We start from the raw sequence: 17,161 nt of genomic DNA, 5'->3' as shown, positions 1-17,161 counted from the left end.
TGGTGTAAGTATTCATTAAAAACAAGGCAGAGGTTTTGTTTGACAAGACTATTTAATTTTTTCGGCCACTGTAACATGCACAGTTTGAACAGTAACACTGTGTTAGAATATACTTACTAATTAAGTGACTCTTCGGCGTACAATTAGATGAAGCCTGTGTACCACAGTTTGAGAATTACCGTGATAGCCAGTATTAACATCGGATCAGGACGCTTCTAAAATTTAAATACTAGTTTTCAGATTACTTGTCTATAAAGTACCTGGAATCGATGATGGCAACCATGTTTATTTGGCTATTTTCTAATTCCCATCAGTCTGGAATGCCCGCGAGTTCACACAAAAATAGATATTTCAAAAAACGGTTACTTTTTTACGCGTTTCGGCCTTTGTGTCCACGCGGAACTTTCATTCAGTTCTAACAATGTTCAATGGCGCACCTGAAACCAAAGTCTGCGTTGTGTTTTTGTTGTTCGAGGCTCAATAATGATTCTTCCAGGAGGGGATGAAAAGGTCAGATAGCTACTTACTACTCACAATACATTGGCAGCAAGCATAAAAAGATGAGTAATTCTGACCTTGAAAGATTTCATAACTTGCTTATGGATTGAAAAACAAAAAACAAAAAACAAAAATGCCGTGATCTGTAATGACTCCAATTACTTTTTGAAATTGAACCTGTTTTATTTGACACAACATAACAACACAGTACATGTTGTCTTTTTCTGTACATGAGCTTTGTGACCAACCAGTAGTATACCAATGTCAGTGAAAAGCTTTTTTTTTTTTTTCTTCTTTATATTCTTCCCTTTTAAAAAATATCCCTTTCATATGAGGTCCATAAAGTCGCCACCTGGTCATGTGTCTTTGTCACCGTTATCCCTCATGTAGGGAAGAAAGGCTATGTGTGAAAACTTTGTCTTCCTCTGAATGTCCGCTCTTTGCTCAGTGGAGCATGTTGGAGATCCACTTCCAATTAGAGAGTGTCTTTGTGCAAAAGAAGGCACCTGCTGCTGTCTGTCGACACACTTCCTGTCAGGGTGTGACTGTCCGATGGCGTGCGGCGTAGTTCTTGGACGGGACTTTTTGTTTGTTTCCCCAGCAAGAATTCCCTTTTTGTGTTATTTGCAGACCGAGTGAGTAAGTACCGGGGAAATGACGTGACGAGCCCATTGTCTTCTTTTCTTCTTGTGCTATAAAGTGGAACCGACGAGACGAGTTGAGGACGAGACGAGGCAAGATAACCCACTTGCTCCAGACTGTCAGAGTAGAAACCGGAGAATCGCGGTGAAACGTGATGACGTTGAGAAAAAAAACATGGACACCTGCTCACTCAGCCGCGCATCCTTAGCAAAACAACATGGACACAAATATGCTCACACTAAATAGAAACAACACACACACACGCACACTGGTGTCAAGTCAAAACTCCCAAAATAACAAATGAAAATATATAAGAGTGTGTGATTTTTCTCTGGTTTCAGTTCAAACTGTGCTTTCCAAGATCCAGTCCGAATCACAGCGCCCTCTACTGGAGTCTCCATCCCCTTCTTTGGAGAGGAGCATCCCACTCATGGATTGACTCCTTTTGTCCCGCACTATGCGTCCTAACCTTGGTGCTCCTGCAATCCCTCTATGGGACGAGAGTGTCTTGGAGCCTCCCTCGCTGAGAGAGTACCTCCTCCTCGCCCTGCTCCGCCCGCCCTCCTCCACTGGGAGAGTCTGATACTTAGCAGCGGAGGAGGTGTGGGCGCGCGGAGCTCGGCGCAGTATGGGGGTTTCTCGGTAGCGGACGTTGGGACTGGCGGCGGGAGGAGGCAGAGCTTGGTTAAACGAGGTGGAGTTGTTGCGGTTGGTGTTGAGGGTATCAAGAGGGGTGGAAGGCGCAGGAAGTACGGACGAAGTAGTGGAGGAGGAGCGAGGGGACAAACAGGGGAGGTTTTCCGCGCCGGCTGACGTGTTTGAACAAGTTGAGCCTGGTTTACCCGGGGCCGGCTTCCGCTTGGGTCTCCTCAGCGAGCTGGTGGCGGTGGGCGAGGAGACGCCGGAGTGAGCACTCTTCGCACCAGGCTCCTCAGCCGGTGTCCATTGCTGGCTGAGAACAGACATGGCGGTGGAACCGTCTGGCAGAGGGGAATTGGACGAAAGCGTCGTCACATCTTTTCCGCCCGTCCCTCCGCTCCTCTTCTTTGAGCCTCCCGAGAAGTCGTCCAATCCGATTGAGCCTTGCTTGGAGGTGCTGGGAGTCATACTGCATCTCTGCTGCCGGTTGGTCTGAGAGTGAACGGTGGTCATCGACATTGACATGCCTTTAACACCCTCTCCTGGGTTACACACCTGAGTGGGGAAACACACACAAGAAAATGTGTTTTTATCTTCATATACTCTCCACACACTTCATTATGTGCACTTGTACTGTCGAATGAGATGACACGCAGGGACAGATCGAAACTATGCCTTCTCTAATATTCTTTTTTCAAAGGTTCAAGTTTACCACTTGCAAGATTAGCATTCCCAATGATCATTTTACCACATGAAGTGAAATAAAACCGATTAAAAGACTCCATCGTGAACCAATACCTTGATATGGGGTAGGGGCTCAGGTGTCAAAAGGAAGGTGCTGGAGCTTCCATTCACAGCTCGGGCAGGTATGTGCTTATTGATATAACACATTGTGGCATTTTCCCAGTAAACAAAAAGGGGGTCCAAGGAACTGGCTCTGACTGTAGTTTGTGCCTATGCACCAAATAACAGTTTGGATGGAAGGAGTTGCCCCACTGAGGACTCCGTTGTTTTACTGGGAGACTCAACGCCCGACAGTGTATACATGAAAGTTGCAATCAAACACCATGTTTAAGAATATGGATGTGGATAAATATGTGCACCTGGCCCTAGGACACCCTTAAATTGCAGGTCTATCAACCACTTTGTAGTCCCATCATCAGACCTGCGACCATATGTTTTGGACATTTAGGTAAAGAGAGGGGTTAAGCTGTTAACGTAATTTCCGGGCTATAAGCCGCTACTTTTTCCACGCGGTTTATAGAAAGTTGCATGGATTTTTTTCACGTGACGCCAATAAATTTAGACTCGTCACATCACACCAATGGAATTGCCGACAGGTCACTGTGGTCCAATGAAATTACACATATTAAAATCAAACGTTCTCACACAATCATTCAGTCAGCCATTACGGACTCACCCTCACTAAAATTACTAAGAGGATCGACTCGGCCATCAAAAAAGAAAAAGCCGCCGCATGAAACGAAAATCCACTACCACTAGCGGGCCCCGAAAAGCCGAACGACAGAGGAGAAGAATGAAGACGGTTCCCAATGACCTCTCTGGTAGGCTACTATATGAAATTGTCTATCAGTATGTACAAAATACAATCTGTCCAAAAATTAAGTGGGTGCAGCTTGTATTTAGGTGAGCTCCATAAAATGGAAATTACGGTAGCTAATTACTATCTGGTGAGGAGTTGGATTAGATAGCAGGGGAGAATGCCGTGGAGACCTAGTACACCAAAGCACATAGTGAGGCTGTGCTGTAAATGTTTGGCAGAGCATTCCGTTCGCCTGGTCTTCAAGTTACGCCTCTGCCTCAACGGTCGGTGAAGAAAAAACTTCATGTTAGGAGGATTTCAATAAGGCCATGGAGCATTATTTCGCATCTGGTCGAGAAGAGATATTAGGACAACCATACGACACTTTAGAAAGGGCAAGCTGTGTCGTGTCTACAGGGGTTGGACGGTGGTTGGAAGACTTCAATCCCACTGACCCACCTTTAATAGACAAAGCCGAGTTGGGGACTGGAGCTCTGGACTGGCAGACTACAGTGGCAGTCCCCCTTTATGGAAGGTGACTAGAGGGTTTGTTCCAACTATCAGGAGATCATACGTAAAAATTCTCCTCCACTGGTCAGTGTTAGGGTTGTTAACGATAAACCGATGCGACCAGATACCCGGTTCGAGAGGTGGCCGGTTCGGGTGCGCCAGTTTTAGCCCCCTCAATCGTCGATATGGTTCAATTGTGAATCTTTAGGTTAATCGAGTGTTGACACATAAACCGGTTATCACGCTGAACTACAAATCAGCTGAAAGTTTTTGTCTTTAAAAAGACACAGGAGCCAGGGTTGTCCGTGAAAAGAGTCACAAGCTTGTTACTTTACTTACAAAATTGGAGACGAAAAACAATGTAGATACATGGACAGGGTGTCGCGTGAGACTAGAGATCAGTAGACAGTTTCTTTAAAACAACGTGGAAGTCACGGCTGCCCGCCAAATAATTACCCACAAGATACATAACGTCAACACTGCATACTGTCTCCGTGGTGTGCAGTCTATCAATATTGCAACATCCCAACAGACAGATTCTCAATTTGTGTTTTTTTATTTCACAAAATACAACATTCTTGTACAACAGGCTGAATCTCCGTGTCGTGCTCTCTTTTCCTGGGAACTTTCTTTTCCCCTTTCAACTCCACAACACACGTCACTTTTAAGTCCCGATGGCAGTAGTGTATAGGCTACGATGTGTTGCCGTAGCCTGGTAGTAATCTTTTCCTTTCAGTAGAATGTGACGGTCTAGTCTTTTGTTGAGCCCTACAAAGTGTTTGTACTGAAAGTTTTGTACTTATTACACACAAGCTGTTGGATTTTAAATTGCATTTGTTCGGGCTTCCCCTTTTTTATGTTTTTAAGGGCAAAGTCCTCCCAGGTTATTTTGTTCTAGCGATTGTCTAAATAAAACAAGGAGACTAAAATTAAGGTTTAACAATTTATTCTACAAATGGAGTAAGTACAAACACTAACACTAGCGCAGGAGAGAAGACCAGAGTCTACAAAGTCTGGCACATTCTCTCAAGATGGTCCCACTGCTCACATGCTTTTGTCCATTTTGCTACCCCTTCCAAGCGGAGTTGCATTGGATTCAGTCCAACGAAACCGAAAGTTATTCTAAGTGTGTGTGTTTTTGAGCTAATCCACACACACAAACACACATCTACTTTTGCCCCAACTCATACCTGGCACCTCTTATCACCATCAAAACTAGGGAGTACGCGATGTGTGTATATGTGCAAAAATACAAATACAGGGTGGATTCATTGTGTTTCGTTCCTCAAGTAGTTCATTCTGCTAAGGTGGAAAATTTTCACTATTACTTTTATCTCAGTTGTAGTGTTCCTTACCAAATTTAGAGGTGGTAAAATCTACATGTATAGTGCTAATCAGCAGTAGGTCTATGGCAGGGGTCGGCAACCTTTACCACTCAAAGAGCCATTTTGGCAAGTTTCACAAATTAAAGAAAGTAATGGGAGCAACAAAAAATTTTTTAAAATTTAAAATGAAAAACACCGCATACAAAGCTTAAACGCTTTGTGCTATGTTAACTAGGGGCCTCCGACACACGCACCGGCACGCACTTTAATGTGGAAATTTGATGTTAGTGCAGCCCGCGAGTTTTGAATGAATGGCGCTTGATAGCGTCATACTTGCCAACCCTCTCATTTTTCCCTGGGAGACTCCCGAATATCAGAGCGTGATGACACTGCATTTGGCGCCCTCTACAGTCTGCCCTAAGAGTGTACCTGCTCGACCACATGTAGAATGCAGTTTCAGCTTGCTCACGTAAGTGACAGCAAGGCGTACTAACTCAGCAGCCACACATCTTACACTGACGGTACCAATACCCAGAATCCCATGCAGCCCTAACTCTTCCGCTCAACCAACGCACGGAGGGGGGGGGGGGTTGATGTGTGGGGGGATTTGGTGGTAGCGGGGTGTATAATGTAGACCGGAAGAGTTAGGGCTGCATAGGATTCTGGGTAATGGTTGTGTTGTGTTTATGTTGTGTTACGGTGGGATGTTCTCCAGAAATGTGTTTTTCATTCTTTTTTGGTGTGGGTTCACAGTGTGGCGCATATTTGTAACGTAACAATGTTAAAGTTGTTTGATACGGCTACCGTCAGTGTAAGCTGTGTGGCTGATGACTAAGTATGCTTTGCTGTCTCCTGTGTGTGCAAGTAATAACAACATGCAACATGTGGCTGGACTGGCATGCTGTATGTAAATGCTATAGAGGACAATTACTGCAGTGCAATTAGGGCACGCCCTTTATTTAGTAATTAGAGTGTAAATAGGATTATTTTTTCCCTGGGAGTAATCTATGAGGGACACTGAGATCCATAAATCTCCTGGGAAAATCGGGTGGGTCGGCATGTATGTAGCTGAGCTGCATCAGAGTGGCCAAGGAGCCGCATGCGGCTCCGGAGCCGCGGGTTGCCGACCCCTGGTCTATGGCATATGAAATGTTCGCATTACGCTAGAGCACTTCAAAAAATTAAGCCTTACTGTACTTTCAAGTGTTCATCAGGCATGCTTGTTTCGTTGGCATTGGAAATTGTGACATTACCAAGAGACAGTCCGACTTAGTCCGATTTGAGTGCTTGTTTCCCTGCCAAATGCTTGAACCGGTGACAATTCTGCAACCGGATGTGACGTCATTTTCAACAAAGGTGTAGAAATATAGTAACATTTGATTTTAGGTGTTGACGAAATTTACTGAATAAGTACTGAATTTGGTACCCATTCCTAGGAGCAAGTGACCCGAATAAAAGCAAATTATTCTCTGCCATCCCCGTGAAGATGGTCGCAGGCTGGACTGGTCAGGCTGGGGAGCCAGAAGGAAAACTCTTATTCCACTCATGGGCAGATTGAGCTCTTGAGCATGGGGGCATGCAGTCGTTTAGGGGTAGCAAAACCCCAACAGAAGACTACCCTTCCTCAAGGTGCAGATGTTGATTATTTTGCTAATCACCCAGTCTCAAAAACAGCTTATTATGGAAACTAGATACATTAAGCAAACACAACAGGTATTGGAAAGGAAATGAGACACATTTGAGTGAAAGCAGAGAGTATAGCGCAATGGCCATAGTATCAAACAACATGTTTGACATGCTGTTCAAACAGATGGAGACGCACAGCCATACCCACCTTATACCGTATCATCAAGATGATTATGAACACGAGCACAGAAGCGACTATAATCCCTCCAATGATGATGATCATAGTCCCGCCGAGGAACTGGGACTGCATGAAATGGCACCTCATATACTCCGACTCTGTGGTGAACTGCACGCAGCCGACCACGCGGGTTGCAGTCAGGGAGGTGATGATGTCGTCGTAGATGGCGAGCACGCATAGGTTGTACTGGCTTCCCGCTGCTAGGTTGTTGACCAGGAAGCTCTGGCTGGATGGAGGGATCATTCTGTCACGGAAAAGAAATGCATAATCTCAGTTAACATTCATTTTGTTTCTTTGGTCACAGTTTCTACATTTAGTTCATTGTTATATAGCAAAGGAAAACAAAAACAAAAGCTGTAAGTTTCACATTAGTTTGAGTTTATTTGCTACAAATGTAATTATCTTTCATCTGGTACCTTTTAATGTCAGAATTTGCCCATTTGTCCTTCGGTTTCTTTCAAATGGCCTGTCAGCTTCCCTGGATTTCCTCATTAAAATGCTAATGAAATTCCTCATTAAAAGCAGAGAGGGCTAATTCGCAGTTCTTGGCCCTGAGTGTTACTGAACTGTGTGAAGAAATGCTCTGGTCAAGTGAAGTATCTGGTTTAGGGTTAGACGACGTGTTAAGGTTTAGTGGTTAGTATTACCACAGAGCGAATGCACCCAGATTGCCCTCTGTGGAATTCTACCACAGGGCTGTAAGAGAGTGTGTTTGTGTGTGTGTGTGTGTGTGTGTGTGTGTGTGTGTGTGTGTGTGTGTGTGTGTGTGTGTGTGTGTGTGTGTGTGTGTGTGTGTGTCTCTCTCTCTGTGACCATCGTTGTGATCCCATGAATACTAAAAGGACCTTCTGAACACTGAGCTGACCATGACTGTTTTCCCCTGTGCTGTTCTTGATGTTTTCATCCATCTCGCTCCCAAGATTAGCAGCAGCAGTGAAAGTCATCTGCTCTTACAAGTCCACATTCACACAGATGGCATTTGAGTAGTTCAGTTATATTCATTCTCATTATAACGCTACGGCCTTAAACTTCCTTTGTGTGTATAAATATGTGACTTCTATACACAAATCAAATCATACTGACATGTATTACGTATTTTGCAGTCCAAGTCTCGACAGGTTCCAACAAGACTTTTTAAGACCATAATTAATATCATTTAAGATTTTACATCTTGACTGGCAATAAGACAAACTCTTGAAGGAGAAATAGTTTTAGTTAATTTCCGGTACAGTAAGGGAAATAAATAAAAACATAATTGATACATTTTGTGAATAAAAGCTGCTAGAAAATCAGTCCAACATTGGTCAATAGGTATTATAAGACATATAAGCCCTTGTATTATTGCATTTTTATCATCTCAATAAACCATTTTATTATTACAATAAGTCAAGTGCTACTACTTGCTGCTAGTACTTGGCTATTCTTGTGATCATGTGGGCTCTGCACGCTGGCTCCGATTGCGGCTTGACATCATTTTGGGAGCGGGATCGACTGCTAATATCTGAGGCTATTATTAGATACTTTTGAGCCATGCCGATAACAGATCAGGACACCCCTGGTGTACAAATTTAGATTAGGGTATGGTGTTTGTAATGGGGAAAGACCTTAATGTTAGCATTTAAGCTAAAAAGCATTTCACACGCAAGCTTGCTTCTTTAGTAAATGAGCAGTAGCCTATAACCGGTCTGTGAGTTTATCAAAGTATGGTTATCAATCACGGTTTTACGATCATTTTTAACCGCAATTTATCAATAATACTGACGTTACTGTTACGGCGCGGATCATTTTCCCAGGATGCAGATGGAACTCTGGAGGCACAGTGCAGGTAAGACAATGATTTATTTACCATACATCAGTCAGACAGGAATACACAAATATAGGAAGCGTGCCGATAGCACGAGAAGCTATGGTAAGCTAAAGGAACAGCTTAACATGGCAAACAAGCAAACAAATGGCAAAGCTTAGCTCAGGAATCAAGAGGTGAACACACATAACCTGTTGCATTGAGCAAACAAGACAGCCAGACTGAGTGTGGCGAAAAGCAGGAATAAATAGCTCTCTGATTTTGTGCCCGGGAGCAGGTGAGCATCCTGAACACTAATCAGAGGCAGGTGAAAATAATCACCACCCATGGCAACCAAGAAAACACAAACCCAGGGGTGCTGAAACAGAAATGAGGGAGTCAAACTAAAATAAAACATGATCCGGGCAACGGGTCATGACAGTTACATCCCTTGTGGGAATTAATTTTTTGTTTCACTTTCCACTGTTTTGAGTCATTATGAAATTTTGTCCTCTCCAAGAATAATGTCCTATGTTCTCCATAAACCGGAGAGTTACAGAGGGACAAACAAAAACACTTTCACTCTTGTTTGTGAGAATTTGCTGTTGGGTGTCTGATTCGGCCAGTTCTTTGGCCTCAGAATCCCAAAATAATCCTGTTGCAACATCATCCTCTGTAAAGCAAGAAGTGCCCTGCTAACATACAAACGGCCAAATAAACACAAATCAGTTTGGTTAACGTTCAAACCTTACCAATATATACAGTACTAATAGACTATAGTAACAGATATTAGGGGTGCAATGTACATTGACTTGTCACTCCAATAATGCAATTGAATTGTGAGTTGTACAACTCAAATCCCTAACATATATGGTGCTAGTTCATGGTAACTTCATTAAAAAAAAATTCTAAAAAATGTTTCAGGCAAATTTATATTTTTGGGTAACATAACAGATCATTCATTGACTAATCTGCTAGGAGGGAGAATTTGTCCACACTGACCTAGTCATTGTGACTAATTTATTTGTGCCTGAGCTGAATGTTGCAGCCAGCATTTGACGCTCCACAGTGGGGAGATGATTGCCTTGGCCGAGGCTATTACACTAATCTATCTACTCTGCTCTGCCAAGCCCTCGGCCCAGGGTGCCTGTGTGTGTGTCATGTTTATGTGTGTTGTGCTTTCATTGCACTTTCATTACATGCAGCGTTTAAACGAGAGTTCATGCTGCTATATGATTATGCGTATGTCGTAGATGTCAATACAGTACACGATATATCTCGAGTCATTGTGTGCAAACTCTGTTACAAAATATCCTCATATGATGGCAATACTTCTCTTCTACAACCATTTTTTATTTTCATCCCTAGTGCAAAATCTTACGCTTTTCTATACGGGCAGTGTTTTTGATGCATTCATTTATTTGTGGTGGCCCGCTAGAGAAAAAGTTAGATCACCATAATTAGATTTTGCTCTGCCTATATATTCAATAAGATGAATTGAAATGTCTGTGTGAATGCAGCTTGTCGTACAATAGACGGCATTACAACATGTTTCTTAACACACAGAGATCAGATCAAGGGTCATCATAGTGGATTTGTCCACTAGTGATTAGTGTTGTCCCGATACCAATATTTTAGTATTGGTACCGGTACCAAAATGTATTTCAATACTTTTCGGTACTTTTCTAAATAAAGGGGACCACAAAAAAATTTCATTATTGGCTTTACTTTAACAAACAATCTTAGGGTACATTAAACATATGTTTCTTATTGCAAGTTTGTCCTTAAATAAAATAGTGAACATACAAGACAACTTGTCTTTTAGTAGTAAGTAAACAAACAAAGGTTCCAAATTAGTCTGCTGACATATGCAGTAACATATTGTGTCATTTATCATTCTATTTTGTCAAAATTATGAGGGAAAAGCTGTAAAAATTAATTATTAATCCACTTGTTCATTTACTGTTAACATCTGCTTACTTTTTCCTTTAACATGTTTTATCTACACTTATGTTTAAATGTATTAATCACTTATTCTTCTGTTGTTTGGATGCTTTACATTAGTTTTGGATGATACCACCAATTTAGGTATCATTCCGATACCAAGTCGATACAGGATCATACATTGGTCATATTCAAAGTCCTCATGTGTCCAGGGACATATTTCCTGAGTTTATAAACATAACATGCATTTTAAAAAAAAGGAAAAAATATTTTGTGACGATAAAAAATATTGACGTAATCATAGTAGTATCGACTAGATACTCTATTGTACTTGGTATCATTACAGTGGATGTCAGGTGTAGATCCACCTATGGCATTTGTTTGTTTACACTAAGCTATTGTATCCTCCTACGTTGTGTAGTGAAGCATGTTTAGCTATTCCTCGTCCTACAGGGATGATACTTGTAAGAAACTTACTTTATTTGTCGCCATAGAGGCGAGGATTAGTGATTTAGAAGTAGCTAAAACACTGCAGGCTGGGGCTGAACTTTAGCCGCGAGCTAGCTAGCCATGTCTTAATGCACCTCTTCCTGAGGGTGTTTCAGTGTTATAACTTCACCTTTATCGTTAGTTTTTAAGCCAAAATGCGTCCGTTCTCCCTTTTCTGTCTACACACTGTGTCTGTGTGTCAGTACTCCGTGATTGTGCGCTGCCGAACATGCTCCTCTGCTTGCAAAACCACCAGAACCGGTACTTTTCAAACAGAGTATAGTACCGTTTTTGAATCATTAGTACCGCGATACTATATCGGTACCTGTATATACTAGTGATAGTTGTTAATGAGTGTGTGAGTAAATATGACAAGAGAAATGGCGGCCTCGCTCTCTCTCTCTTCACATTAGGGTTGCAGCTATCAGGTGTTATTTTGTAATTGAGTAATCGGATAAAACACACTTTATAGTGTGGAATATATAGTTTTTCTGATTGCCAAAACCTTTATTCTTTGTTTCATCATCAACATTGAAATTGCACTTTTAACATGTGTGCATTGATTAAAAAAAGATAATAAAATAAAAAATAAACACTCACTGCTTTTCGCTGCCACACAAATAACAGCGCCCATGCACCACCGCTCTCATGTGCGCTCTTTTATAATGGCCGTGTGAAAACTATGCGGCGTGGTATTTGCCATCATATGTTATTCTGCAAATCGCTACAGCTCCCGCATTTAAAGTTCCAGGCTTTCCATGCGGTCTGGATTAAATACAATATTGTAGTTATACTCATGAATCGATTAATCGAAGCAACAGCATATACATCACAGCTTTTTTCTATTCAAATGTAATAATTGCAACCCTAGTTTTAATCACTTCCTTACCGTTTTTCTAAGCCCGCTTTCACCAAAACGCGTATATCGTTGTAAGTCAGACATTGGCTGCAATGAACCAGGCATGGACTGGCCATCTGGCGTACCGGGCATTGCCCGGTAAGCCGAAGCTAATTTAATTTAATTTAATCAAAAAAGTATATTAATGTTTGCTTGATGGTCATTCGGCTAATCCAATGGAATCTTTCATTGGTCTTTCATTGTGAGTTCACTAAATAGCTCTTATTTTAATTATAAAAGAGACAGTATCAGACGAATCTTACATATCTGACCTCACCTCTGCTTTCTGTCTCTCTCAGAACACTAAGATCCATGCAGCCTTTTGTCTAAGAATATGCAAGTAAAAAATAAGCTATTATCTGTCTGTTCACCTAAATATTATTAACACTATACCTTAACCACACTTTATTTACTTTTTTGAAATAACACAAAGTGCGCATATATCATCTGGTATGTAGTGTGCCTCTGCATATCGTATAGATAATAATGATGGGCCGCCGTGACCAAAAATGCCAGGGCCAGGCCACATACTGTACATATATACATTCACTGTACAAACATACATATACACATACTGTACATATACAAGTACATATACATACATACACTCATGCATATAATCACGTTTCATCAAACATAAATTAACGTTGTTACCCTAGGGGAAACTGGGTAACACATGGCACACTGACAAAGCTTAACCTAGTGTTACTACAACAATCTACAAGGTTAATATAGCTGGTTTCTCTTTCTTCCCCTCCGTTTATCTGCTTTCTTTTGTATCTCTAGTTATCATTACATATATGTATTGTTGCATTTGAACAACTGTATTGTTGCTAATAGAGGTAAATAATTTTTATTATTCATGATCAATAGCGCTATTTCTATTGGTATTTGTATTAATCAATTTATAGTGTAATAATGCTCATTGTCATTTATGTATTATTATTTATTTCACTAACTGCTTCTTTACTATCACTTTTATCATCATATTTGTACATATCTTATTTGCTGATGTTGCTCTATTGTTGTTGTTGTTGTTGTTATTGTTAATGTTGTGTTTACTGTTGTTGTTGTCGTCTCTCTGTCTTATGCCCCTCTTGTCCCCACAATTTTCCCCTCTGTCTTCCTTTTTTCTCTCTTTCTATCCCCTCCTACTCTCTGCACCAAATGATAGATTAAACACATTTAATAAAGTCAAATACAAATACAAAAAAGGCAACAAGAGAAGTATACCACACTTCTCTTTTGTAAAGAAAATTTGTACAGCCGATATGGTCCTCTACATCAACTATATGATTTGCCTGAGAAGCTGGACAGGACAAAAAACAAAACAAAAATTTAAAATTAAAATAAAAAATTAAAATTGCCAGGGCCATTTTTTGGTTTCAGTCCAGCCTTGCAAGAAACCACACAAAGTAGGCATCCTCCGGGGGCACACATTAGTCTCGACCGCAAAAAAAACCCTGCAAAGGTCCGTACTAGACTTACGACTGTTTTGTACAAGCCGGCTATTCCATCGATTGTGCCATTCATTCTCTGGACAACAAAATGGATCATATACTATACTGTGGGGAGGTTCTGTGGGAAACACTGATGTATGGTTATCTTGTTTTTGTGCATATTTATCAGCTCTGGCTTTCCTAGGCAAAGCCAGCAGGGCAGTGTAGTCCACATTAGTCAATTTCATTTTTTTTGTCTCAAGACAAATGCTTTTATGCACAGACTGGCGAACTGTGATGCCAGGCTGCTCTGTTTTAAATCATTTTGTATGATTAATTATTGGACACAGCCTAGAGGCCACAGCCGTCCACGGATCTTGAAGCATTCACGGCAATGATTCAGCACACAAAACAAGGGCCTTTGGGCCGTGATAAAGCGACAAGGGGCAGAGTTCCCTAATTTACTCAGCTGTGGTTTTCACTCAGCAGATTCTGGCTTGATAATATGTGACATTTGGGCGACATCTCTGGATGTTTCTACGTAAAATGCACTGCTTTAGGCGAGCTCATTAGTAGTTTTATGCAGCTAGAAACTGATTTGGTTTGTTGCATTTCAAAAAGGAACAGAACTGAAATACATGTCTAAGTGTTCTCTCCAAGAACAGCAGCTAATGTGGTTGATTGCTTGGTCTTTTGTTACCGTACCGTAATGGACATGTGGGTCTACAGAGCTACCTTTACTACACTACTTTCCGGCTCATCAATTTTCCTGAGAATTTAAAAATTCAGATTCATTAAAATACAAGTGCAGATTCAAGAGTAACTTGGCATCTAGTGTCTTCATCCATGAGTCTTAGGCAACACGGAATATGTAACTAAGTCATGCTCTTATTATTGTTGTAGGTGAGGACATCTATCAAAGACCAAAATCTGGTGTTACGAGTAAAAACCACAACTGACCAAATATAGATCACTACTTGCCAAATATGTATGATAAGGATCACAAAATTAAATATTCAAGATAGTTAATACAGACCTAATTATCAGTACCCCCCTAACAAGTATTACCAATATCACAACAATTGAGCTTCAGGTTGTCAAGGGCTTACTTGAGCTAAAGCCCAGGGCCCCCAATTTTGACGGGAGAATGCAATGATTGTTGTTCATAGCTGTTAATAACAAACAGCTTAGCTTCGCCTAGCAATTATGTATGCTCTCTCTCCTCTCTCCTAGCGGGGCTCAAACCCACATCGCCCCTTTGGCAGCCTATCTTACGACCATTGAGCTAAAACACAGGTGGTCTCCGGGATCGCCAGCATTTTATCTGAAGTTGACTTGCTTCTATTACGCTCGCACAAACATGCATGTGTCCCTCCCAAAGGAGATGTACAAATTAACACAATTATTTTGAAAATGGTTTAAGTGAAATCAATGGGGGCGGTTGGGGGCGGCGGGCGGGCTGGGGGGGTATGTGATCGGTCAATGCCGATTAAAACCTTTCAATGCTGATCACAGAAGCTGATCCCGTCGGGCTTTAGTCATAAGCATGCTGTACACCAAGTAATAGGAAGCAGGAGAACACAAGAAGGCATGCTAATCGCTAAGCTAGCCATAGATTTATAATAGTCTATTCTAGAGAGAGGATAACATAAAAGTGGTCTGTTGATGTGTGGTGGCCAAGTGTACATATTGGGGCAGGGTGGATAGATCCATGTATCGATAGTGTGGCTATAGGGTAGTAACAGTATGATCAAGGTTAGTAATTAAATCAATAATTCCATTTTTGTTCATGTGTCAGGAAGTAAGTCTCTGGACACAGGAGGACTTTGAGAGCAAAAACCAAATCATTTAAATGAGTAGTAGATAGCTTTTGTTTAGTTGTGTACATTTATCTTTGTTTTACTCAAACAATTGTATGTAATAAAAGAGAATAAGAAAGATGTCTGTTATGCTGCTACCCTGTCAATAGTACAAACCATAGTTAATACGTGGATGATAAGAATCGGCATCATAAAAACCTGATCTAAACATAAACCCCCCTGACAAAGCACTTGTTGCAGGAGAAAAAGATCACTCTTTTGGGTCTTCCTGTACGTCCCCCGGATTAAAAACCTTTGGGTAAGGATGGCATGCGACATTTCTTCACCACTTGGCACAACTTGCCTATAGCTTCCAAAAACATTTTCATCAAGCATGCCTAAAACAATCTTTGTGATCAACATAAATGGTGGAGATACTCATTCTTGTGTTCTTTTTTGCAATGTGTTTCTGTTTTTTGAGTTAGGGTCTTAAACTTTTGATCAACTTACATCAGTTAAGTTGGTTTTTGGCTTCCATTTTTTCTGTCTCCATATTAAATATTGACTAAGAACTTAACCACCCCTGAAAAACTGCAAAATTCACATTCTTGCAATTGTTTAACTGGTCTTAAGATTCGATGAGGAGTGTACCTACTTGCGATTATTGTCGACCAGGTACTAAGTTCTACGACTACCATGTAGCTGTTGATCTCAAAGCCAAAGTGTATTACGCAGCAGATGGCACAATGCCACACTAATAGGTTTAACTCTCACGGGGAGAAGGAAAACACCTCAGAGCTTTGCTTCTTATCTCTGTGTCGCCGTGCATAATGCCCTCAATGCTGGAGTTATTGTTGAACAAGCAAATGCAGCTTGTAGTCAGAGGTGGATCACGGATTTTGAGCCCCCAGCCACGTGGGCTAAGTTAGAACTTCTCCATCCAATTTTTTTTGTATTAAATCTAAACCACATATTTGCTCACAGTATCAATACAAAAAGGCCTTCATTTTGGTTGAGAATGAGCCTTTGTCTTCACGGCTAAGCCCACCAGATTCCCCAGTTTACGCAGCTAAATTTCTTTGGGGGTGTACCATTTTACTTTATCCGTACCATAAACCCGAGGATCTTTTTCAGAAATATAAAATCACTGTCTACTGCGTCCAACCTCGGCAGCAATGACGCGTTGAAAGAGGCTTTGCTTGCGCAGTTTCACAATCCTCCCACGTTAAAAAGAAAAAGAAAAAAAAAAGTTTTATTGCCTTTGCCTCAAGGAAGGCATGCTAGTGTGAATGTAAGACAGAAAATGTCACGGATTTTGACTTTTTAAGGCCATGGACTTTAACTTTTGATCGGCCGATAAACAGCCTGTTTGAGTTTACATGCCGTTTTAATTTTCTATGAAGTTTGTTCTTTTTGCATGTTGATGGTCTTTCTAACAATTAGGGTTGTGCGATACAGATGATACAGACGATATAAATAATATCAATTGGGCCGACGACAGAGCTTTTAAAAAAATCGTCATATCATGATAATGCATGTTGACGACACATTCTAGGTGGGTCCAGGAAATTTGGCAAGAGACAAGCTAAATGAGGCATCCTCAACTTAATGTCGCGTCCTCGCAAGCGGCAAATTCTCTTCCACAGTGCAGATTCTAAATCACTAAACTTTGCTACCATGGCGGCAAATAAACTATGTTTTTTACATGTAACATTATCACTGGGGGGACTAGAGGACAAGGAATAGATAAATATGCTACACAACACAGTATGGTTGTACGGTATACCG

At 41.2% G+C, this 17,161-nt stretch overlaps 1 protein-coding gene across 6 annotated transcripts in view; it reads right to left on the bottom strand.

The window, feature by feature from the left end:
• Nucleotides 1-233: 233 nt before the first annotated feature.
• LOC133646340 (leucine-rich repeat and fibronectin type-III domain-containing protein 5-like) overlaps nucleotides 234-17,161 on the bottom strand; it is a 277,314-nt gene continuing 260,386 nt past the window's right edge. For all 6 annotated transcript variants that reach the window (XM_062041594.1, XM_062041593.1, XM_062041592.1 and 3 more), the window contains 2 exons: nucleotides 6,992-7,265; nucleotides 234-2,334 (listed from right to left, as the gene is read on the bottom strand). In XM_062041594.1, coding sequence (XP_061897578.1) covers nucleotides 1,483-2,334; nucleotides 6,992-7,265 — 1,126 coding nt within the window. In that variant the 3' untranslated portion in view covers nucleotides 234-1,482. The remainder of the gene's footprint in view (nucleotides 2,335-6,991; nucleotides 7,266-17,161) is intronic.

Source organism: Entelurus aequoreus, linkage group LG03 (genome assembly GCF_033978785.1).
Source record: "Entelurus aequoreus isolate RoL-2023_Sb linkage group LG03, RoL_Eaeq_v1.1, whole genome shotgun sequence".
Classification (NCBI taxonomy): Eukaryota; Metazoa; Chordata; class Actinopteri; order Syngnathiformes; family Syngnathidae; genus Entelurus; species Entelurus aequoreus.
This window is presented reverse-complemented; position numbering and strand designations above follow the sequence as displayed.